Source organism: Larus michahellis, chromosome 5, assembly GCF_964199755.1.
Source record: "Larus michahellis chromosome 5, bLarMic1.1, whole genome shotgun sequence".
In the NCBI taxonomy this organism is placed as follows: Eukaryota; Metazoa; Chordata; class Aves; order Charadriiformes; family Laridae; genus Larus; species Larus michahellis.
In genome coordinates this window covers 34,842,413-34,867,461 of record NC_133900.1, presented here as the reverse complement: position 1 = coordinate 34,867,461, position 25,049 = coordinate 34,842,413, and the positions used below count along the sequence as shown (strand labels likewise).

The 25,049-nt window shown below is 41.4% G+C and overlaps 1 protein-coding gene across 1 annotated transcript; it reads left to right on the top strand.

Moving 5' to 3' along the window:
- The first annotated feature begins 214 nt into the window (after positions 1-214).
- Positions 215-24,486, top strand: LOC141743819 (melanopsin-like). Its single transcript, XM_074588812.1, has 10 exons — positions 215-348; positions 2,641-2,774; positions 4,113-4,316; positions 4,747-4,918; positions 7,315-7,470; positions 8,639-8,746; positions 14,538-14,712; positions 17,117-17,203; positions 18,896-19,045; positions 23,311-24,486. The coding sequence occupies exons 1-10, from the start codon at positions 215-217 to the stop codon at positions 23,698-23,700; spliced, it is 1,710 nt and encodes a 569-aa protein (XP_074444913.1). The 3' UTR covers positions 23,701-24,486.
- The last annotated feature ends 563 nt before the right edge of the window (positions 24,487-25,049 follow it).

The window sequence follows — 25,049 nt, the reverse complement described above, 5'->3', positions numbered from 1 at the left end:
TAAATATGTGCTGTTAAAGCAATGATGGCTACTTGAGGGAAACTTCATTATGGGGGACGTGAAATGAGCGCAGAGGTCTGTATTTGATTTGCACGAACCGTGGAAGCGAGTGCTCTGCCTTCCTTCAACAGGATGACCATGCGTCCCCTGTGACACAGCCATCCTGAATGTGCTAAGCTCTCCTTTTCCTCTGTTTTCTGTTCAGGGTTTGAACATGGGCACCCAGCCACACGCTGTGACCAAGACAGAGGTCCCCGACCATGTTCTTTACACGGTAGGAACATGTGTGCTCATTATTGGCTCCATTGGCATCATTGGAAACCTCCTAGTTCTCTACGCGTTTTACAGGTACAAAAATTCCTTCTGTGGTTAATCTGACTGGCCTTGGGGCTCACCGGTGCCTGTGTGCAGATGGTTCCTCTTGGATTAAATCTCCAAGCAAGGGCTGATGGCATCAAATGGGGGAGGGCAACACACTCCACCCCTATCACTAATAACCTCAGTGTAAATTCCTCGTGTTTTAAGGAACAAAAGAAAATGAGAAACCAAATACTGTGTTCTATTAACAACTCTACTGAAAATTTTAAAAAGAGTTTAATATTTTTAATGATAGAAACAGCAGACTTCTTCACTAGCCCTGTAGAATTTGCAGAAACACTTGACAAAAACTGATGCTCTTTCTAGCAGCCCAGATGTCCTGGAAGGATCAAGAAAATAATGTGTTACATGAAATGAGCTCATGCCATCAGGGTATTCCCTGCTTCAGGCAGGTCATAGGATTTCTGTCAGTTTGTGTGCTCTCTTGGCTCCTGACACTGTAATAGACAGACAAAGCTACTGCAGCCAGAGTATGTAAAAATCTTACGGAAAAAATGAATAGCCGCCTCCTGTCCCACACTGTGATGCTGGATTTCAAAATCCTTCTTGCTCACTGATTGCCGTCATCATGCCTGTTGATGCTGAGGGGGCTTACAATGCTAGAAACACTGGTGGGGTTATGAACCAAGCATTAGTTTCCTATTCGTAAATGTTTAAGAGAAATTAGTTAGTTCTGTTATTTTGAATAACTGGCTTTTAATATGAGAAAAGGGAGAAATTGAATTCCCTTCAACTTGTAGGTGCCTTCATGATTTTTGAAATGCAGCACAAGCTCTCATTTTTTCTTGAAATTTGATTGTTTTAGCTGGCATAATAAAAGCATAAAATTGTCAAAGCAGGAAAATCTCCATATGTAGACAAGCACCTGTGAAGGTGTGAGCTCTGCACCCCCTCTCTCTTGCAGCTCACCCAGTTGTTGCAGGCAGTATGAGACCCAAGGTTTTTTTAGAATTGCAGAAGCATTGAGATGGCTTCCTCTATTTCATTTTCAGTATTTCTTTATCAGCCTGAGGAAAGAAATTCATGTTAGCTGCAAATATTTTAAAGCACATCAGGGAGGTCTCAGTTGTTCAACTTTCTACACTGAAGGAGGCATTTGGGGGAAAAGAAACGGTTATTTCCAACTATTGAGAATTACTGCATGCAGGTTTCAAGAGCAAAGCCATTTGTAAAACTCTGCTTCCTCCCTATGTCTCACGGGGTGCGCCAAGGCACTTCTTTTTCTATTATATGTACCTGACACTCTGAAAAGTCCTGAATTCAAACTCTAGGTATCGAAGCTCTTTGCTTCGCCATGCAACCAATACAGCGGTTCAGGTTGAGGGATTACTAGTTCAGCATTGCACCTTCTCAGGGTATCTCTCAAAGGTGCCAGTTTGAAGGTAGATTTGGTGAGCTGAACTCACAAATTAATTTAACTTTTGTAACGGGACATAACATTTGATTGGAGCAACAAGAGCACATTCAACCAAATAACCCCAAGTAAAAGTGAAAGGTTCTTTATCACATTACCAGCATCTTTATTCCTCTCAGCCAGAGACAAGGGTCATCTTGAATATCAGCTGAAAGTTTCCTAGGAGGTTGTAACTGCAGATATCCCTAAGAAATGACACTATGTCAGGTGGCAAGATATGTAGAAAAAAACCTGGAAGTGAAGTTTTTTTCCTTTGGATAAAGTTTGCTTGCAGGCAGGCTGCTGCTTTTAAGCTCCTTGTTGGGATGTTTAATGTTTCCTGTTCACCTGCAGCTGAGTGGTTTTGTTATCTCTTATGAGATGTGTATGAACAAAAAGTATTTTTTTAAAAAAATCTCTGTGAATGCTCTGCTTGTGCCGTAGCACGTTGCAAAAGGTCATTTAGTTAGTGGTAATGTGGTGAGCCGCATTCAAAAATTCACCAAAAGCAGATCCTTTGGGTGCAGCCTGCTTCAGGTCCTGGTCTTGTGCAGTGCAGGACACGCTCAGTGCTACTGCTCTTACAGGGAACTGCGCTTCTCCTAACAAATCCATATTTTTCACGACAGCTGGAATTCTCCTCAGTCTAAAGACAAAACAATCAATTTTATCCCCCCTGCTGTTGTCAGTCATCATTTTGAAATGACTGTATCTGTAGCTGCAGTAACTGACTGATGATTAGCAATTGATTGACTGTAAGTAACCACTGATTCCAACCCAGATGGTATTTATTTATGCTAGTAGGCAAAGTTATAAAGTTAACTGTTCACTTTGTCTATTTAAAACCACATATTTCTCATGTTTTTAAGCAACAAGAAGCTGAGGACACCCCAAAACTACTTTATAATGAATTTGGCTGCGAGCGACTTTCTGATGTCGGCTTCTCAGGCACCCATGTGCTTTGTCAACAGCTTGCACGGAGAGTGGATACTTGGAGATATAGGTACTTTTCAGCACTAATTCATACCTCACCATCTCTACACTGTATGCAACCTATGTTAGCCATAACTGTCTTGCCTTGTGCTGCGGAGGCAGCAGCACAAGACTTTTGAGTGACAACCCAGGTTGCTGGCATCGTCAGTCGGCATGGTGGCACATGTTTTGTGTTATAGGTTTGATTCTTTCGTCTTATTTATTTTGGAGAGAAAGAAGTCAACATCAACATGTAATCATGTTACCCTTTAGGTTGTAAGGGCATATGCTATGGCTCAAGGTGGGTAGAAAAATTTTATTAAGTTGTAAATATTTTTTTCTGTATAAGTTTAAGAGTATAGCAAGTTCCTCAGAAGGCTTGATGCTCTGCTTGCTACTGCTCACCACAGCACTGGGTGAAAATTCGCACCAAGTAGCAGTCACGTATTGGTGGAGCAAGTCCAGAGACCATGTGTTATTTAGCAGCACAGAAGGGGTCTTCGTTAGTTTGAGGATGTTTTCAGTCTTGCTCATTCCCTTGGGTAAAATCAGCGTAAATTATCATGCTGCCACGAATGAGGCAATTGATTTGGGTTGAGTGAGATTTGGTCCTTAATTGCAGGTTACTTATAAAGACTTTAGAAGAAGTCTACTTTAAGGTTGAATCTGGTACTTCGATTGCCTCTCGTACCCAGTGGGCTGTTGTCTATAACCACGTGGGGTGATGCAAGATCCCCAAAATGAATGATCATTCGACAAATGTTTCTGAATCAAACGAGGGACGGTCTAACTCTACAAGTTTTCATCTGCTAGCACAATGCCTGAATGCAAAGAGGGGAAAAAACCCTGCTTCGTGTAAAAACTGTCAGTTTTTTAAAAAAGTGCTGCTATTAAATATAGGAGCTTGGAGCTATGTTTTACAGCTGGTCTTTTAGCCATCAAATTTAAACCACTTTTACATTTTTAAGCTACATAAACCAAAGTCATTTTTTGAAACATCCATCTGTCATTAGCAGACAGATGTCTGCTGCAGCCTGTTAAGATCAATATATTCGGCAACAGTCCAGGAAAATGTAACTTTAATTAGATTGGATTTTCTTTGAGGCAGTTTTCCATTGACAAAAGGTTCCCAGTTGCAGCCAGCAGTAGAGAGTAGAACTTGTTAAATACGTATGTTTGTATTTTATTAATAATTGTGTTTTTTTCTAATAAACACTTAATAATTATGAAACTGTGAGGCTAAGAAAATTCTTCTAATGGAAGAGAAATCCTGAGCCTGGAAAAAATGGGAGATTTATCATGTCAGGCTCAGAGAGAAAACATGCATCGGTTTTAAGAAAATCCCTGACATTGCCACCTTCTGCTTCAGGCTGTGACTTGTACGCTTTCTGTGGGGCACTCTTCGGAATAACCTCAATGATGACTTTATTGGCTATTTCTGTTGACCGCTACCTTGTGATCACCAAGCCCCTGCGATCCATACAGTGGACTTCAAAGAAACGCACCATCCAGGTCATCGCTGTTGTGTGGCTGTACTCGCTGGGATGGAGCGTGGCTCCGCTCCTCGGGTGGAGTATGTTGTCTATCTCTTCTAGAGTTCCCTATGTGGTCTGTTTTAGCCTTACTCGGGGTATGAAAAGAAAGAGATTTTTTTTTTTTTTATAAGTTCTCTGGTGGCTGTCTAGCCAGCACTTGATAGATTGCTGTTGTACTGTGTATCTGCACCTATTGCAGTGCAGATACCCTCCTCCCCCCTACCCCCAGGTTGTATTTAAGCAGAACAAATTGCAGGTGGAGTATTAGGTATATCTCAGGGTCTGGCAGTCAGGACCTCCTCTCCGTGTGTGCACTTGTATTCTTAGACCACACATATAATACATCACGCATAGCTCTTGGAGACTATATATACAGTACAGGGTTTATTTTAATTGCTCAGTTGTTGGATCAGCAATTGTGCAAGATTTGGATGTATGTGTAAATAATGTGTTCCATGTATTTCATAGGTTCCTATGTGCCTGAGGGCTTGATGATATCCTGTACGTGGGACTATGTAACCTATTCTGCTGCAAACAGAAGTTACACCATGATTTTATGTTGCTGCGTGTTTTTTATTCCCCTGATAATAATATTCCATTGCTATTTATTTATGTTCCTGGCCATAAGACGTACTGGCAGGTAAGCAATGTAACTGAAATAAGTAAATGTCCCTTTTCTTGCACTAGAAGATTTTCTCAATTTCTTTATCTGCAGAAAAATCTGAATCAAAAATTATTCTGAATTGAAATTGGAAATAAAGTGGCAGTTCATTAACAGCTGTAACTGGAGAAATATTTTTGCCAATGTAAAAACTGGAATGGATGTATGCAGTTTAGAGTAGGGAAAGAAGTCTCTGGTGGTTCTAATCTTAGCCCAGAGTGTGGTAATTAACGGTATATCAGATAATTTGATAGTTTGGATTATTTGTATTTCAGATTTACAATACAAGGAACACAGTCCCTGTGCATTCCAGCACAGTTTTCAGCCCCAAGGGATGATAAATGGCATGTAGCAATGGGGGCATCGTCTGCCTTTGGGCTGCTCTGTAAACATAACAGTCCTCATATTTTTTGACAGTTGTTTTATTTAAGGCAGACATCCCAGAAAACCTTGTGGTTCACTCAAGCATCACAACTGCATGCACAATATCTGGCTATGTTTGTTAGGACACTTTTTTTTTCTTTCCAAATTGTTGCTCTATCTTTGAAATCAAGTATCAGCAGGGTGTTAGATCTCTAAAGCAACTTCATTCTGTCAGTTATTTTTCTCCTAATGAGCACATGTCTTATCTTTGGTCTGATCCAACAATAGCTGGAGTTGTGAGTCCTTCCCGCTGCTCGCAGTGTCATCAGCTCCGATGGCTTTACTTTGAGCCTATCTGCAGGCACTTGTTGAAGTCATTTGGCTTCACAAGGCTAAATTCCATTTTTACAAGCGTGTTTAGTTGCACGCCTAAATTGAAGTTTCTGCTGAGCTCTATTTCTGGCTGTGGTCTTGGTTTTTACTATGCTTTCTGGATGCATATTTGATATCAAGCGAAGAAGCAAAGAATGCGTCCTTAAAACACTGGTGTCCTGTACACCCATGAAGCACAGCGGCCACAAGATTTTTCTATGCCTTTGTCATGGTTTAACCCCAGCTGGCAGTAGGCAGCACGCAGCCGCTTGGTCACTCCCCCTACCCCGGTGGGATGTGGGACAGAATCGAAAGAGTAGAAACGAGAAAACTCGTGGGTTGAGATAAGAACAGTTTGGTAATTGAAATAAAAAAATAATAATAACAACAACAATAATAATAAATTGCAATGACAAGGAAAATAACAAACAAAAAAGGAGAAGTGATGCAAATGAAGAGCTATTGCTCACCACCAACCAACTGATACCCAGTTTGTTCCCAAGCAACGGCCCTGCCCCAGCCAGCTTTCCCCCTTGTTTATATGTTGAGCATGATATCATATGGTGTATGGAATTTCCCTTTGGACAGTTGGGGTCAGCTGTCCTGCCTGTGTCACCTCCCAACTTCTTGTACCGCCCCAGCCTCCTCGCTGGCGGGGCAGTATGCGAAGCTGAAAAAGTCCTTGACTTAGTGTGAACACTGCTGGGCATCAACTAAAACGTCAGCGTGTTATCAACATTATTGTCATCCTAAACCCAAAACACAGCACTATGCCAGCTACTAGGAAGAAAATTAACTCTATCCCAGACAAAACCAGGACAACCTTTAGCTCACTAGTGCAGTAAATTCACTTTATTGGGTACGTTCACCGTGCACCAGGAAAAAATGTATTACTCTGCTGACTGGTAATAACTGTCTTCAGCCTGAAATGTATCTTCATTTCACAACACTGATATGTAAATATTGTTATTTCTATGGTAAATGGTATAAAATGCTAAACCATTTAAAATAATATTTTTAATGAAGTGTTTGTCTGAAGTGAGAAGATAATTTCATGGGATGCTTTTTGGCAAAAATATTAGGACTGCCTGTTGTACTCCCCCTTAAGATGCTCTTCTCCAGTGAATAAATCTGCAGGGAAGTAAAAATGTCCCCGTAAGCATTTGGGGCCCGGTTTCTCAGAGTAGTCAGGGTATTTCCAGCACATGTTACCTTGTGAGCTGGAATTTCTGCAAGCTGCTCCTCCCTTGAAAAGTAAAAGCCATCAGATTTTATTTTGGATCCATCTGCGTCTTAGCTTGCTCCACCTGGGAGAGCAATGGAGGGCAAGGGATACCAATTTCTTCACCCTCCCAACCTGAAACCCTCCTTGTGTCAGGATAAGGAGATGGCAATCTCATCCTGTAGTCCCAGAGGTTCTTCTGGCTCAGTCCCACGCATGTTCAAAGCTCAGACAAAACACATGGGACAATTTTACTACATTAAAGATCTCCTAGATTTTTAAATATGAGAGGACAAAAGAGTAAAGCAGGCAAAGATAAAATCTGCTTCATTTTGCGTACTGCTGGGAATGCGTTGAGATGCTGCACCTCACTTTTTTGCCCTCCTGCTGACGTATCTGTATTTTTTTCTCCTCACAGAGACGTTCAAAAGCTGGGGTCCTGCAGCCGGAAATCCTACCTCTCCCAGTCCATGAAGAATGAATGGAAACTGGCAAAAATTGCTTTTGTGGTCATCGTTGTGTTTGTCTTGTCCTGGTCTCCATATGCTTGCGTCACCTTGATTGCCTGGGCAGGGTAAGTGGAAATGTAATCCAAATCCAAAGAGCATGGGTTATTCTGAAGTATGACTAGTGCTGTCACCCACAAGAAACAGATCTCCCTTTGGAATGAGTTTTAAATAGTTATTACGCTAGAGGTGATGTTGCTTTCTTCAGCATAGCCTTGTGGATAAAGCCAGGAAACAGGTTATCCATGTATTTTAAAACTATTGAGTTTTTAGCCACTTTTTTTGGTACACATCGTTTCCTCTCCCCTGTGATACTTTCTTTGAATGAATTAGAGGAGTTACATCTTTTCTTTCCTAATACATGTTCTCTCAAGAGGTTTCTACTATACACTTCTGCCTCCGACAGAGGACAGGAAAGAGGTTAAATTCCCGGATCTTCACACCTGAGCTCCCATCTTCCTCCAACCGCGCTCTGCTCTCAAGGGACCTGTTGTCTTGTCGTTGATGTTATTGATTTCAAGGTCAGGCTGGACGGGGCTTTGAGCAACCTCACCTAGTGAAAGATATTCCTGCCCATGGCAGGGGGGTTGGACTAGATGATCTTTAAAGGTGCCTCCTGACCCAAACCATTCTGTGATTCTATGATAGTAATTGTGACTATCCTGCGCTGACATTGATCACATGTGAGTGACTGTGGGATGTTATAGTCAAGAGGACGATATTGGTTTCAGACCACTTCTAGTCCTCTCTTCCTTCTGCAGTGTTTGCAACTGAGTCATTGATACCCGCTACTGTGCAACAGAAATGTTGCTGCTGAAAGATTTTTAGGTTTGATTCTGGTTTCTATTTCATTGTGATTCACTTTTCCCAAATGGCCACAATGGGGGTTGTTTGTTTTTATTGGTTTGGTCTTGGTTTTTTGCTTTTTTTTTTTTTTTCTTTTTTTTTGCCTAGTATAGAAACAGGGAAGGTGATTCTTTGTGTTTCTAGTCATCCTCAAGTAGATAACTAATTACTCGTGTATCTTTCATCTTTTCCAAATGAATGAAACCAAGTACACACTGTCAAACGCAAGGCTGTCATCTGAGCAAAGAATGCATTTGAATGAATTAACAATTCAGAGGTATTTCTTATCAAGAGACACAGCACAAAAACAGTCAAAAAGAGTAATATGTTTTAGCAATTTAGTTCTAATCCACGCATCGCTCTGTGTGTAATGTTTTTGCTTTGTTTTAGTCGAGGCAACACCCTAACACCATATTCCAAATCTGTGCCAGCAGTTATTGCCAAAGCTTCTGCAATCTACAACCCCATCATATATGCAATAATTCACCCAAGATACAGGTACAGTAAACATATAGGTATGTGTATAACTGTACATGCAAATGTGTTTTTTTACAATGAACAAACTACCCCCGTTCCCTCAGTCTCACCCCATGCGATGCACGTTCCCCCCCAACCACCCCATGATGGGATCCGGGTGGTCAGACCCTGCACGGCATCCACCTGGTAGAGAGCAGCCCAAACTGCACGTGGGGCTCCAGACGTGGCCTCAGGGGTGACCAACAGAGGGGAACAGTCCCTTTCTTCACCTTACTTCCCACTCACAACCCTGCTCTGTCCTGCACAACGCCATGACCAGCAGGAGGAGGAGGTGGTGGTGACACTCAGGGTCATCTTTTGCCATATCAGGGATGGTCACTAAAGAGCACTCTCCAGATAATAGGTCCTAACCAGCAAGGTTCAAAAATCACATTATCACCAGTTTAAGAAGCTATATATGCATATATATGCATATTTAGTTTTCTGAAGCACTGAAGTTACTCTCTTTACACCAACTTCAGTACTAATGTAAACAAGTTGCTGGGCTTTGGGAGAAGCTCTGTAAGAAACAAACAGCATTTTGATGGAAGTTCTGTGCAAAGTGAGAGTTGTATGAGACCAGCAATCCAGACAGAGCTCCCTGCAAATGAGAAAGTTTTCCAAATACTCTGGAAATACTGCTTTTCCATTAGCAGGCTTGCTAACTTTGATCAACAAATATTTGCCTTCAAAGAATAAAGCAGACATTTCTGAAAAACCCTGCTTTGGGGAAAGGAGTCTCTTCTAAAGGCTTTTTTCATATTTCTTTCATTTAGTTGTTTCAGGGAAAAGGCTTTCCATTCTTTACCTTTTGAAAAAATAATAGCTTTGACTTAAAAAGAAAGAAAAAGTTGTACACTACGCTAATGGGGTTCAATGGGCAAAGAGCAATGTTGATTACTTCTCTGAAACGCTTCAGTGTTTTTTTTTCATATATGAAATATTTCTGAACCTATGCCTTCATAAGCAAATTATACTATAATTCTACTTATTATTACAGATATCAATTACTGTATATTTTAAAACAGAACACTGTGCCAACCCAGCACAATTCCACTAACAAATACTCAAACGCTATTCAGTCTCAATAAGCTGCAGGGATAGCCTACGCTTTTCTTGCCTTTTTATTTCCTTCTCAAGCCTCTCTCAGCCAATGAATGAGTTTCTGAGCTGAAAGGTATGAATTCTGCTTTTTATCCAGGCCCTGTGACTGCAGTAAGGTGAGGGATAGAGAGTATAAAGATAACTGGTTCCCACAGAGTAGACGATTAGAAAGGTAACAATGCATTGTAAAAAAAGGTTTCCACACTGTCGCTCTGATGGGAAACCTACAAGATTCTGTGAATAGAATAATTTAATATACCATAAAGGACGCTCCTCCAAAGAATCAGAAACCTTTCCCTTTGCAGAAGAAGGTCCATTATAACCTCCTTTAATAACTTCTCTAGAGCATCCCAGTTGGTCTCCAGAGACCGGATCAGCATTCCCCAACATTTAGGGAAAGCATGAGAAGGAACCAGCTTGCGTTTCAGAAAGGTCACCTGGTCTTTGAGCTAGCTAGGACCCGGAGGCAGGCATAGTATGGACACATCAAAAATGATTATGTCTTCAGTTGCGTGGTCCTAAAAGGAGTTACAATGTACTTTTGCGAGGGAATAAGCTGGCATGGTGTTCTGCTGGATGGTTTCAAACAAGGACAAACTTGCCCTGCACTTCCCAGGCGCTATGCAAGCTAGAACTTTTTTTTTTTTTAAGTTAATGCTTTATTTAGATATGTCCTCTCACCTTCAGTTGAGAAACATGTTCAAGTACTAGCAAAGTCAGTCACTTCTGCTAAAACGTCTAAAACACTTGTTTTCAAAAAAAACCCAGCAAAAATAGATTTTTCGGGGTTTGTTTTTTGAGTTTTTTGTTTGTTTGTTTAATGTAAGGAAAGGGATACAACTCCATTGTGTTCTCTGCCCTATATCCAGCATTAGGTGGGTTCCTAAATATTTTTTTTCACCTTTACCACCCACAGCAGTGTACTCGGAGAAGTTATACCTCACGTAGAAGATACAGCTCAGAACCTGCCATTTCCTCCTGTAGCTGTACGTAATGTGGCTTTGAAACATTGGCAGTGAAAAATACTTTATCATACAGAAGGAGAAATTCTTGTAACAGAACTGTTATTCAGCATATCTAGATTTTTCTGCGTATCTATCTACCACAAAGGGAGGCTGTATCAGAAGTTCGGATGAAACACGGGGATGCCGTGGTGATAAACGCGTAAGTGCCACTAGATGGCAGGGTTAGTCGTTGGTATGAGGTTCGTCTGGCCCTTGAAGAGGAAGAGCTGCTAGGTTATAATGCCTGAAAACTAGGATTTGGGAGCTGGAAAGAGAGTTCATTGTTTTGAAGTGAAGTTGTGGTTGTAAAAACAGGTAAAGCTTCTCAGAAAGCGGATGGAAATACCCCCAGAAATGGTAAAAACATGTTTTCTTAGAAAATGTCTGCTATCGTAACTAACATGGTTTTGCATGCTCCAAAAACCTGAGCCCATCTTAGTTTTTGAAGGTTGTAGAGCATTTCAGTTTATAATAAAAGAATAACTACTCTCCAATGGCTTGCAGAAGTTCAATAAGAAGATTTGTGTGTCTGGCTGACACATTATGAACCTGTTTTTTATTTTTTTTTGACCCTAAGCTATTGTGTTCAGTGATTCCTTATACTATTTTTGCAAGGTCAAGAGAGTGTTTTCAAAGCAGATAGTATATAGTGAACCGCTTCAATTAGTGTTTTTCCTACCAGCATTGACTTTTCCAAGTAAGACTGTATTAAGAAAAAGGCTGGAGTCCACAACAGGATTTCAGAGACTCTCTTAAAATGGAGGGGGAGTTTCCTGATTCTTAATTTGTGTTTCGAGACATATCAACAAGAGGAGTGTTTATGCAGTTGTTTTGAAGACATTTTATAGGCTTGGTCATCATCCAGTCAGGAAAAGAAGTAATGTTGTGTCCCTTGTGACAAATCAAGCATGCAGTTTTAAAACTGAAAAAGCAGCTACAGTACACAAGCTGGTGAAAATACATTGGCAGGACCAACTTTGCTTGAACAGTCAATAATGAATATGTAGGTAAAGATCAGGGTTTCTGGATAGTTTCCATATCTTCTAATAATTCACATTATGCCTTCAAAGTCATTTATCCAAAGATGGATTAACGGGCCAGTCTGCTCAGGCCCAAGACTTAAGGGTTTGGGAGAGAATGAATTGCCATTTTCTATTGGCACTACTTGAACTGGCTTAAATCTAAGTTCTTTTCCAAACCCTTTTAGAAAGAAGCACCTAGAGATCAGGATCTAAAGAGATCACGTATGTCTCAAACCGATGTAACGCTACCAAAGCAAGCTGCTTTTTTGCACAGAGAATTGCTGTTGCTGCATCATAACACCCCAACAAATCAAACAAGACTTTTGGTGGTGTTTTCTGACTTCAAGCAATTAAAAAAAAATACATTACAATGAATGTAACTGAAAATGTAATGGAGACCTTTATGCTAGCATTTGGCTTTTAAGAACTGGTCTGAGAGGTTAGTTGTTACATACCCTCCTGCTCACCCACTCCCTACCAGTATGAAAAACACTTCTCTCTCTGACAGGTATCACTGGAAGTAACAAATGTGAATAAGTAAGTAAGGAATGTATACAAAGTTTTAATTTAGGAAATGCTGTTTTGTCGGCGAAGAAAGTTTTCACTCCTTTAACAACCCCTACATGAGCTGTAGAGAGCATCTCTTGGTTGTCGTTAGAGTTATTGCAGAAACTTCCTTAGATTTTGGAAGTTTTAGGTTTTACAATAATTCATTTGTAGCAAATGGGGAAATTCTGCATCTCCATGTTTCCAAGTTGCTCCCAAGTGAAGCACAATTTTACAAAAATTGTTTGTTCAAAATGGCTTCATCATAAACAACGGAATAATCATAAATAATCCTGATTTGCAATATTTTCTTAAGGAGTTGTTTGCAATTACTACATATTTGACTTTGGGTGACTCTTTTAGATGATTGTAAAAATATCATTAAATAAGTACCTCAAGTTTATAGCTATTTTGTATTTCGCATGTACAGTATTAAAACTCCCTTCAAAATCCATGCTTTCATCTCAGCCCACAAAATGTCCCTCAACAGTCCTTCCAAATACTAGTAAAACGGAAACTCTGGTCCCTCGAGACATCAAAAATGTTCTTATGCTATCCTTGAATTTTCACCATCAGGCATATGTTTCCTGAACCTCCAGCGTGAGGAGGTCTCTGCATGAAATCCCACTTAATAAACAGGGCGGTATGTTCTACACTAACTTGAAGTTACTGAATGGTTTACAGCCCCAGGTAGGCTGTGATAGACATCAAAAGCCTATGTCTGAGGGAAGTGGTTCAGCTTCTCAGCAGGGGAAAAAAGCTGGCAGCTGCGTTTTCAGCAGCAGCCTGAGATCTTCCACATGAAAATTAACTTATGGGCGCTTGGCGTTTTCCTGTGTCCTATAAACCCTTGCTGCTTCTCAAAACTTTTTATTTTCTGCACAACATTAGCTCTTTTTTTTTAATCCAGCACCATGTGGGCAGCCTCCTGCATGCCCAAGCAGCTCGGTGAGGCTCTGCCAGCTCACCGGCAGGCATCTCGGCAGAATTGGGAACAATGGTGCGGACAGAAAGCTTTCTTCAGTCCTCGTCCACTCTGTAGGCACAGAGCTGCTTGTTCAGTTGCCTTTGAAGCTAGAGAGGATTGGCAGCTAGCGATCTCATCTTGTGATCCCAGAATCAGGTCTCTGAGACTTTAACACTTGTGATCTTTCCTCAGAGTGAAAATTACGATTTTAAATGTACTAGTTATTCAACAAACCTGGTAACTATAGAAGCAAAGATTTCACAGTATACACCCACTTGACTTGTGTCTCAGCGTAAAGTCAATACACTGCCGTCCTCCCCTGATCAGTAAGTCCTGCATATCCATTATTTTCCATACGCCTTGTTGCTGCCTCTCTTCTTGACTTGCTCATTTCGATTTGTGCCAGTATTACCTCGTCTGTTGGGCTGACATAATGGCTTGGGAGGCACTGGGGAAGGTGTTATGCCAAATGCCCTGCCGGTCCTCAGCGGCAGCGAGGAGCATTCTGCAGGGGAGGCGTTTGGGCTCTTCTGCTCCATGCAGGGCCAGGGCTGAGGCCAAGAGGAATATTCTCATTACAACCATTACTGAGATTATTAATTAATAAATAAAGTAGGTTTTAAGTTCTTTGGGGCCTAGATCATCCTTCTCCTCTGCGCTTGTATGGAGTGTTAATTTCCGATAGGAGCTCACAGGAGATGCTGTGACACAGACAAACAATATCTGATCTTTCCGGCCCTCTCCCCCTTCCTGTTTTCCACTCTTCCTGTGCCTTTGCACAGAGAAGATGTTCGTACTAGCTAACCTGAAAGTTTTCTGTGTTAACTTTTTAATTAAATCAGAAGCAATCATGCTTTTCAAGATATTTTCAATTCTTAATACTTATCCATGCAGCTCTTCCATGTGTGTTTTGATTCAAGGCCCAGAAGCCACCTGCTATTTTCCTTTCAGCCTGTTGAGTAGTTTCCACTAGATGTACCATGCTGTTTCCATGTAGTCTTTAAGACCTCCTCAAGCAAAACAGAAGCCGTGCTGAGGTTATGGAAAGAAACGGTACTTTCACCACGTGATTTGCAAAACTGCCTCGTCAATGTGCCATTTAGGTTTTTTCTTCTCTCATTTTCCTTCAGAAAAACCATCCACAATGCTGTTCCCTGCCTGAGGTTCCTAATACGAATATCAAAGAATGACCTCCTGAGAGGGTCCATAAATGAATCATCATTCAGGACCTCTCTCTCCAGTCATCAATCTCTTGCTGGCAGGACCAAGAGCACTTGCGTTTCGTCAGTTTCCACTGGAGAAGCTGTAAGTCTTTTATTGTTTCCACGAAGGAAAGGGAGTATAACATTTCTCTTACTCCCAAAATTAGTAACTCTATAAATACATATTCAAAATTAGAGAATGGAAAAGAAGGGGGGGCGGGGGGGTAGCTAAATTTTTTGGGTCGTATGAGGTCATTTCTGCAAAGCCTTTCTGGGAATTCATGCATGATGATTTCTGATCAGAAAAAACATCCAGGCCAGCATATCTGCATGACTCAGATGCTTACTGGGACCATGTATGTTTGGGTTAAGTCTTTAATGTGAATTAGAAAGACCATTGTCAGGTACTCTCCATGTCACCAACCCTTTGCTACATAATTCAGTGCCTGGTGAGGCTGGAGGACAGGAAAACCATCTCCATCCAAAGTTTTTTAACCTATCCAATAGCTGGTTTATTGTTTTAAAGGAAGGCCATTTTCTCTAGACAGGAAACTTTTTTATTTGTTTCCCTGCATTTTAACCATGGGGAGCGGAAGATTCCCATGCCTGGAGTCAGAGGGGTGTTTTGCAAACAGCATACCCCAAGTCCCAGCAAGGCTGGTGGTCTGGCTGAAGTGTAGCATGAAGTAGTAGTTGTCTATAGCATGGAGGCTTTCCCTAGGCAAGAGTCACAGGTTAGAAAGTCAGGATGTGCAACCTGTGAGTTTGGATTGCGTTAGGGCCGGAAAAGGCAGAGTGACCCCTTTCTCTCCTTCACAACCAAGCAGAATTAAATAGAAGCCAGGTCTCATTGCAGAAGGATTGAAGGAGTTAGAAATAAAAAGATCCCTTTGGGTCCTTCCCAGGCCCTCTTGGCGTGACCTTGCCTGCCTCTATAAGTCACAAGAAGCTGGCCTTGCCCACAGAGGTGGTGGGGAGGTGGCTCCCAGGGAGGGATGGTGGCCGCAGCAGAGACCAGGCTGGGACTGGACCTCCAGGGGACCCGTGCTGCTCTGCCCTCAGCTTGGGCATGTGATACATCTGAGAGCGATGGCTGCAGTCCATAACCTTTCATGAAGGTGTCAGTCACCATGACGGGCTGAGTGATAAGCTCGTGGCTCTCCCCTTGAGGCAGGTGGCCGTGGTCTGAGCAAGGATGGGGCTGCAGGCTGCTGCTTTCAGGGTGCTGTTGCCCAGAGTCAGACTGTGGAGCTATGTTTCAGTGAAATCATAACTCTGTTGAGGATTTTGGGGAAGATTGGGGTCCTGGATTTGGAAATGGACCTAGGGCCATCAGGAAAACCAGCATGAGCAGTGCACCATTCTTAAAAAACGTAAATTTGTACTGGAGTTTCTGCTGGAGAATGGAAGTTGTTCCTTTCTGATAACAGCACCAGGGAGATTTCTGAACTCTTTCATGGCAGACAGACAGTAAACACACCTGAGCAAAAAATTGTACTGTTCACTGGGAAACCAGGCAGCCCCAGCCAATGCTAGCACTGTGCCCAGGGTGCTGACAAGAAACTCAGGCCTTCTGGCTGTGAAATCAAAAAACAGAACAAAAAATCCACTTGAAGTGCCTGAAGGGAAGGCTCACTGCCTGAGCGCTAATGAAACAGAATCTATCCCGTTACAAAACACAGGCTACTTTGCAGACCATCCCGCTGCCTCTCTTGCACGCTAGCCATATAGTTGCACCAGGTAGACTTCCAGTTAGAATGACTAATTACAAGTTACCGGGTAGCCTCAGCCATACAGCTTGTGAAGTTACGAACTGTTTGGGGACGTGGATCCTCTCTCACTTTCTTGACTGTATATCACATATCCCAGCAGCATTTCCTGCTATCACTAAACAGCCTGCAGGTTATTGTATTACACATAAGTCATAATGATGATAATTAAGGATCATGTGATCACTTGTCGTGTTTTGTGTTTTGTCATTCAAAATTAGTAGGTGTTTAAATACCATGCAATGGGTGAGCTACTTCTCAGGAGAGACCTGGTCTAGAAGTGACAACCTTTTTCTGTATTGTGTCATAAAATACGTCTACCACAAAATTTATTTTAAATTAAAACAATAAATAGAAGAGCAAAAGGCCTCTCTTAGCCCAGACAAAGCCTTTTTTAGCACACTGTTGTTCAGATTTGAGCCCAACTGAGTTTGAAGTGTGTGATGGGACTCTTGTGGTGTGACACTGCTGTACTATACCACACAGCACAAGGATCCTCACGTTTGCTTTCCTAGGCTCTCATAGTCTTCAGGGCATGGGGAGCACTTTCATGTTTATTGTTGCTGCTATATGAGGGCAAAAGATCTTAATGAGATAGAAAAAAAAAATAGCTCACTTTGTATGGGCTACGAAATTTAGCATTTGTTTCTTGAAGATATGAATAAATGCATAATTTTTTCTATTGCAACGTAAATGAAAATGACATAATCTATCCTGCTGATTTAATTCCATTCACAGACCACTGATTACACTATGATGCCTGAGAGTATCAACTGTGATGATTTTATAAACTGTAAAATTCACAGATTATCCTTACAATATGAGGTTAGTATATGCAACATTCCAATATCCTACCAAAAAAAAGAGTATATTTTGTTTGGCATTGCTTAACAGCTTGAGCAAACAAAGCACCCATACATATGTGTATCCCTCCTGAGATCATGGGACTACTTGTCTGCTTACACTTGTGCTTCATCACTGGTTGTAGATAGTATGTGTAGTGAAACAGAAATGTGTTGACATAGTTTAAAAGAGGGAGGCTCCTCGTTTACTTATTTCCAAACTTTTTTGCCCCTTTTACCTTTTAATTTTCCTTGACTTCTTTCTCTCCCCATTAATCCTTTGTTTGATGTTACATTGGGTAATTTCTGTTGGATCACCCATCCTAATCCAAGAAGCTTTCTGTTCTTCACTGTTGGTCAGTACTCGATTTTGGTTTGTTAGGCTTAGCACAACATTGTGTGTGGTTGGTTGGCGTTGCTGCTTAGAGGTGGGATAATGAGGATAAAAGGCTTCAGCCTTTGGCACAACTTTGGCTTAGGAGTCTCAAACAAAGCACCTGCTGTTAGCTATGTGCGGCACTGTGTTGTGCCGAGTTGATGCAGCCAAAGGTAATTGTTCTTGGGGCCACTGACAGCCCAGTGCAGCTGTACAGATTTTACCTGAAACAGCAGCTGCTGAAATAAAAGCTAAGCTCAACGACTCTCAAGTGACAGCAGCATCGACTGAAATTTTGGAATGCTCCAAGAAAGTATTGATGGGCAGGAATGACACCAGGAACACTGTAAAAGACGCAGCTGTTGCCACCAACGCTTTCCGCTGTGTGTTAGTACACGTTAGTGTAGTGACCCAACATATTCATCAGTCACATACAGTTGCATTTACAGTTTGATTCTACAAGGGAAGAGAAATAAACAGGTGGCAAGACACAGATGTATGAGGTGATGCATTGGAATTATGCATTAGCTTCCCACTTGTGTGAAGACCTATCTATCTGTCTGTCTATCTATCTATCTATCTATCTATCTATCTATCCATATCTAAAAGCTGGTGTGGAAAACAGTGCAATGATCTCATCATTGATATTCAATCATAAAGTCACCACAAAGTTAGGGATGATGGATGGCCTCTGCCCAAGCCTGTAAATGGAACGGCATGGTTGCAATGTCACAATCATGCTCCATTACTGGCATGTGCTTGGAAAATTAGTGTAGAGCCCATCAATTGCCTCCCATCCATGGGAGGACAGTTCAGAGAAGCAGCAAGCTCATGGGGCTTGAGAAGCCCCAGGTGTTCTGGGGATCCAGCTGGGATGTATACAAATGTGGGTTTGGACCTGTGCGTGCCCATGGTTTTGTACCAGCTAATGGTCATACAGAATACCATAAGCCATATTAAACAGATTGGTTGTACTTGCTCCCACCTTTAGACTTCAGGTGCTATGCAGCTAAAAGCATTGCATGAGCAATGAGATAAAAAAAAGCTGAAAAACATCCTGATGAAAAGAGATTAAGTAATTTTTCAGTATTTCAAAGATTTTTTTTGTTCAGAAAAATAGTCCGCGGTAAGTGACAAGATTAAAAATCAAGCCTCTCCCCAGGGGAGTTTTGAGTGTGAGACCTGTGTTAGAAAAGCTTTATTTTCCTGTAAGCGTGCATTGTTTCTGCTAGAGTTTGAGAACTTTTGGAATTTGAGAAAGAATGTAACTGTGTGAAATCCTTCATCATTTGTGATTAGACCTGGAGCGATGTAGAGCTTGACCCTGTAGAACCAGCTCATAAGAAACTGCAGCCTCGACGGAGTCATTCTTTCTCAACAAGTGTGAGACAGGAGAAGAGAGACCTGATCCCAAAGACCTGCAGCTGTGATGCAGCAACTGCAGAAAAGGTAAGGAAAAATGTCTCTGCTGGGGACTCCCCATTTTACTGTTAATCTTGTTACGGTATGTCATTTCTGGAATAATAATTCAGCCTTTATGCCAGTCTCTTCCATCTGTAAGCTTTATTTATACTGATTCTGATGTCCTCTTCAACATTGCTGTTAATTCTTTTTGATTTTTTTTTTTTTGGTAACTAATAAAAATGTCAATAATGCCTTACTAACTTTTTTTAATGATATGTCGCCTGTTTTTTGGAAAGCCAGCATCAGCTCATAGCTCTAAAGCTGCATTAAGTCAGTAGCATCAAATGTAAGAAGTTGACTTCTTTGCCTCTTTGCATGTTTATCTACCCCAGCTCTGGTTCCTCCCATCCTGACCCTCATGTCTACATTGTGGCAGCCTACTTTTATTACAAAGGCAGGGTTGCAAAACAGAGTTTGACATGATAGAAGCCACCCTTTTTCCTCTTTTCAGTGTACATTAAAATATTTTATTTTTGTTGAGGGGGAAGACGAGAAAGAAAGTCCCATTTCTCCCTAAGGGTGGGAGAGTCTGGCAGCTGCCACCCTTCCCTCACTGAAAGAGGAGACGGTGAGTACTCAGCGCATCTTCTGCAGATGCATCACACTCATTGCCCAAACCACTGAGGTTTGGTGTCCTGCGGTTGAGGAGCACCCTGTTCCCTAAGGAGGTGCTGAGGATGAGAGCAGTAAGTCACCCGCGAGTCAGCTTCTGCCAGAACCGTAACACCAGTTTCAAAACGAGTATTTGTATGGGTGGCACAATGTCAAGCATATATCAGTGCTGCATTTTCAAGAAAAGAAAGTACTTGCAATCCCCTGCCCGTGACTGGACTGAGCAGCACACATTTTTTGATGGAAGAACCCTTTCATGGGGTTACTCTAGTGTGCGTAACCAAACACCCACACCTTGGGCAGCTACAGCATCTGCTTCTGTCCCCTGTGCTCCCTTCCAGCTCTGAGACTAATTGTCTAGACACAGCACAGTTCAAAGCAGAAGCTGTTCTGGAAATCTCCAGCCATCTGAGGACCCAGTTCCTGCATGCATCTGCCCTGTCATCTTTCATGTGTCTCCTTAAGATGAAGTCCTCAGAAACATTGGTCTTTTCCTGTAACTGTGAATAGTATTGATGGAAAAACAACAGCTTCAAATGTGGTGGCAGGCAACACGGGCTCAAATATACTACCCACCTCCGCTGCCCTCCATCAGTAGCCCAGTGAGTCCAAGGTGGTAGGCAACTGGCAAAGACAAGAGGTTGTCTCCAGATGCTGGAGAGCCACCGGCTTTCAGCCTCACAAGGAAGTAAAAGGAAAATAAATCTGAGGTGGTTGCGTAAAAGTGTTCAGTAACACAATAAATATTTCTGTATTCTGCAATTTAGTAACTGTGTAGCCCACAAATACTATACTTTGTCTTTGAAAGACATCTGTTGGATTATTTTGATAAATAACTTTTAAACAGGGTACCTTCATGCTGAGTGTTTCAGTGGTGTTCACTGAGGTGTGTGGAGTTTATTCACACTGAATGTTCAAAGCCTCATTTGCTTTTCTCAGTATTTTCAGCAAAGATTCCTGTGTGGCATGAAGCTCCTTTGTGTGTCAGCTAAATGCATGAATATTCATTCTATCAGAGTAAATATTTATTTGTCAAGCTCAGTTGCAGTGTTTCACTCTAAGGCCACCCGTTTACTTTTAAAAAAACACCAACCAACCCTAAAGAAACCCCACTGCATTTTTAGATATTTATTTTAAGGTTCTAATAGCATTACTGGGTTGTCTATGACTGAATTCCAGTTACGGCACTTCCAAAAACGCTCACTTATGGAAATACAAGTGTGAATTTTGTGAGGGGTCACTTAACTTTTTGATTTAACAAAATATGAATTTTTTTTTTAGGAAAAGAATCTTACACTTCCTTCACTTTCTTTAAGAAGATGATCTCAACAACCTCTACAAAATTGGTGTACCTCTAAATTCTTTTTATGGACCGAGATCAGGTCTCCTTAACGCACAGTTGCAGATGGGTTGTCAAAAAAGAAAAGTCATCCCCCAAGTGAAAGTAAAAAAGCCGATCAGTGTCCTGGGCTTGGTGCTTTCCAGAGCATAAAAACGCATGGGACTCTCTTCTGTGCCGCCAGGAAGATATGATCCAGCCCCATGACTTATTGTCGTTAGTTAGGATGGTAACAGACTTGGTGTAGACTGACACCTGGCAACCTGGCGTGGCAGTGACGAGGTCTTTTTAGAAGCACTAAAATGCAGGCATGTGTTATGAGGATAAGATAGGTTTGGATGCTTGATTTCAAAGGAGAGTTGCCAAGTGTGCTCTGTGCATCCAAGTTTTGTGTTAAGGGAATTAGCAGGCGTGAAAACTATTAAAAAAACCCCTTGGAAGTGGTGTCCTGCCCACTAAGCCATATCCAACAGAAACCTTCCTGCTGTGCTGAAAGCAGCCCTTGAAGCAGACAGGAGCGGTTTTAAGTTTGGGGTTTTTTCGTTCTATTGTTATCGTTGGTTTGGAAGAACAGACTTTCCTTCTCTGTAACTTTTTTTAGCACTTTGCACTTCCCTCCATTCGGGTAGGTGCAGCGGCTGGAGAAATCGTTATTGATAGGGATTGGTAAATGATTCCTGCTTCTGGAGTAGAACTACACTATGCTGCAGTATATACCAATATCTAATTTTAAACCTGGACTGACAGAGATATGGGGAGGAGAGAGACCAAAAAATCTGAGGTTGTTCGTTTTCAAAAAAAACCCAAAATTTCTGTGAAAAACAAATGTATTTGGTTTTCTGTCTGTAAAATCAGACCTCGACCTATGCTATGCAATAACATATTCTGTCAAACTACTTGCTAAGACTGAGGAAATGACCCCTAAATCTTAAAAAACAAAACAGAACAACCCCCCCCAAAAATAAATAAAATAATAAAAAAACCCACAAACAAAAAAAAGACACCAAACCCCCTTCCCTTTTTGATTTAAGGAACTGTTTAGTTTGTCAGTATAAAGGCAGAGTCACAGGCCATGGATTAGGTGGAGACAAGGGGGGGACAAGATTAAAACCCCTGCTGGGCTGTAATCATGCTAGAAACTGATCTAACATTTTTTAAAGATGTTTCATCACCAAACCCCTATAAATCCATGGGAATTACATGCATGAATGCTTCAAGAAGCCTAAAGTTGAATTAATGATGTTTATCACTGGAACAGAAATATCTGCAACAGAGGAAAAATTTTACGAAACTGCTATGGGAAGGTCAAGCTATGGAGAGATTTTGTAGCTAATTAACACACTTTACAATCATATTAAGAGAAATAAATAGAACCATAACACTGAAAGATGCTTTTTAACAATTTGTGTAAAGCTTAGCCGTACTCTGAATTCCATTAGGCTTTATAGAAATACACATCATAATGAAGTAAAAACCACATTTGACTTTAAATGTTTATTTTCCCCATGAAGGTGGGACTTCTAACTTCTCTCTATATCTGACTTTATAAGCTTTTCTGATTTTATAACCTTTCCTGATTTTATAACTTTAACTGTCATTTTCTAAAGTAGGTCAAAATTGATCATTCATGCCTTCCGTTGCCAGGGTATTTAAATATTAACTAAGACTTTCGAAGTTTATTTAATTTACTCTGGTTTTGCACAAAGAGTTATGGAAAGGTCATCGGAGAGTTGCCATCAGGGCCAAGTTAGAAATTAGAGTTCTCTCAAAACAGGCAGATGGGAAATGGTTAGCAAAGCAAAATCACAGTTGCTGTTTTTCCCTTCTTTGTTGCTGGAGGTACTGTCCAACGTATGAACGCAGAGCCCCCGACTGCCCCGAGGCAATGGCAGGAGCCTTTTGGGGACACCATAATAGAAATTGTCACAAGAAACTTGAGTCTTATCTGAGATCTCTTTCACGAGAGAGAAGTACAATTATACAGTACCTTGAGATGTGTTAAAAATGGAGAAATATTTTTTTAAATATATAATAAGTCAGATATAGGGATGGGCTTTTCTTTTCTTCTTTTTGGTCTCTGTTGATATTTGAGCACACCTCCTTTTGCTTCATTTAACATCTTGCTTTCCAAGCTATAGATGTTAACACATTGTGATTTTCTCTCTTTCTAGTTGATGATTCAGGTGTTCAGAAAATATGACTGGTGACTCACATAGCCACTAGTGGTAGTGAATTTCAAATACTGGTTTTAATAGTCATAGGCTGTATGACAACACTAAAGCTTATGTCTCCGCTCTAGGTTTCCCTCTCCTCCGGCTCTTTGGAGAAGGTGCTCGGGCGGTCAGTCCTACGCAGTCCCCCTGCAATGCTCGTGACCAGCTCCCTCAAAGCAGCTTCTCTGCCTGTTGGCTTGAATAGCAACGGTGTCAGCAGAGCAGGAGACTCAGACGCTTCACAGATGGCAACTCAAGAAAGTCAAGTTGATGGAGTCCTGGGTTCTATCATTAGCAATACAGTCCCTCGCATCATCATCATTCCTACCTCAGAGACCAACCTATTTCAAGAGGAACTGGAAGAGGAAGAGACTGAATTATTCCACTTTCATGACAAAAAGGGCAATCTGCTGGACTTGGAAGGGCTTAGCTCGTCCACGGAGTTCCTTGAAGCTGTTGAGAAATTTCTATCATAAGTTTGTCAAAAGAAAACTTTCCCGTAATTATTTTTTTGGCATCTTCTCCACTTAATTATACCAAATAACCAAAGCCTTGTAGGTTAGATCATCAGACTTTTTGTATGTTTATACGGTAGTCACTAGGCAGCCTTCAGATTTGTCTTTGTCCAGACCACCTCAGGCATGGAAACAGGCTTTCTTTCAGCTTGTGCTGCAGGAAATGAGCAGTGGAAGATCTGGCAGCACGATCGAGTGGCATCGGTCGAGTCGGCCGCCTGCTTCGTGGGGCCCTGATTTGTAACCACAAATGGAGTTGCCAGCAGAAGGAAAAATGACTGAGCGAGAGCAGGAAGAGCTGCTGAATGTTTCTGCTACCTGTGTGTGAAACAGCATTCCTGTTTTGGCAGCTCCCTTCTGGACGGCGATGGGAAGCGCCACAAGACCACAGCTTCTACCAGCCCCAGCGATGACTCAGACAGTTAGATGATCTGAACTATCTTTTAATCAAATTATTTTTGGTTTGAAGTTCTTTTTCTTCTTATTTTTTAAATAGTCAGCTTGCTAAACATAAATAAACAAATCAATGGTGTAACTGGGAAGTGACTGCTTACTTTTAAAGCTTAGTGCTAGAAGTCTGGATTTTACCTCAGCGTTAGTACAATCACCTGAATGTCAAAATGCAAGGTGCTATATGCTAAAACACACACTGCTACCTATAGAGGCACTTAGAGCACCTTCACAGTTATAGTCTTGATTAAATATGTATGGATCCTAATGAGTCTGTGATTAAAACGATGAATGTTCACAGCTGGCTTGACAAGTCATTGATAAAAATAAAGCCTTGGCTGCTATATATCACTTGTTTCTTCAGAGCAGATTCCTCTCTCCTCTAAAATGACCCAGTGGATGCTGTCTTCTGCAAGTCATTTACCAGAGGTCTTCAGAGCAGGTAAAACATCACCTCGGGGAGAAAACTTCCACAGTCCTGTGGTGTTTGCTACCGGATCTGCAGTCATGTCGTTATCTGTGGTTACCGATCGTGCTTATTTTATCTGTGCTTCACATTATGGCTCATGCTCACAAAACCCTCCTAGCAGTCTATTCCTAAGTGCATTCTTCCTTTCATTACTCATTCTCCCTTTTTATAACATGTTCCCCAGACCCTCCCTTTCAGTCTCTGACTTTCAAATGTAGACAAGTTGAACTATATTGTTCTCCGCATAATATCAGTATATCTTAGTAGAAAGCAGGCATTTCTTTGCATATAATAGTGCAAATACTTGGTCCAGTGAGTCTAGTAGCATTCAGACATCCAACAAGAGAGTGAGAGTTTATGTTCATAGTCTTGGTTTATCCCCGTGGCTGTA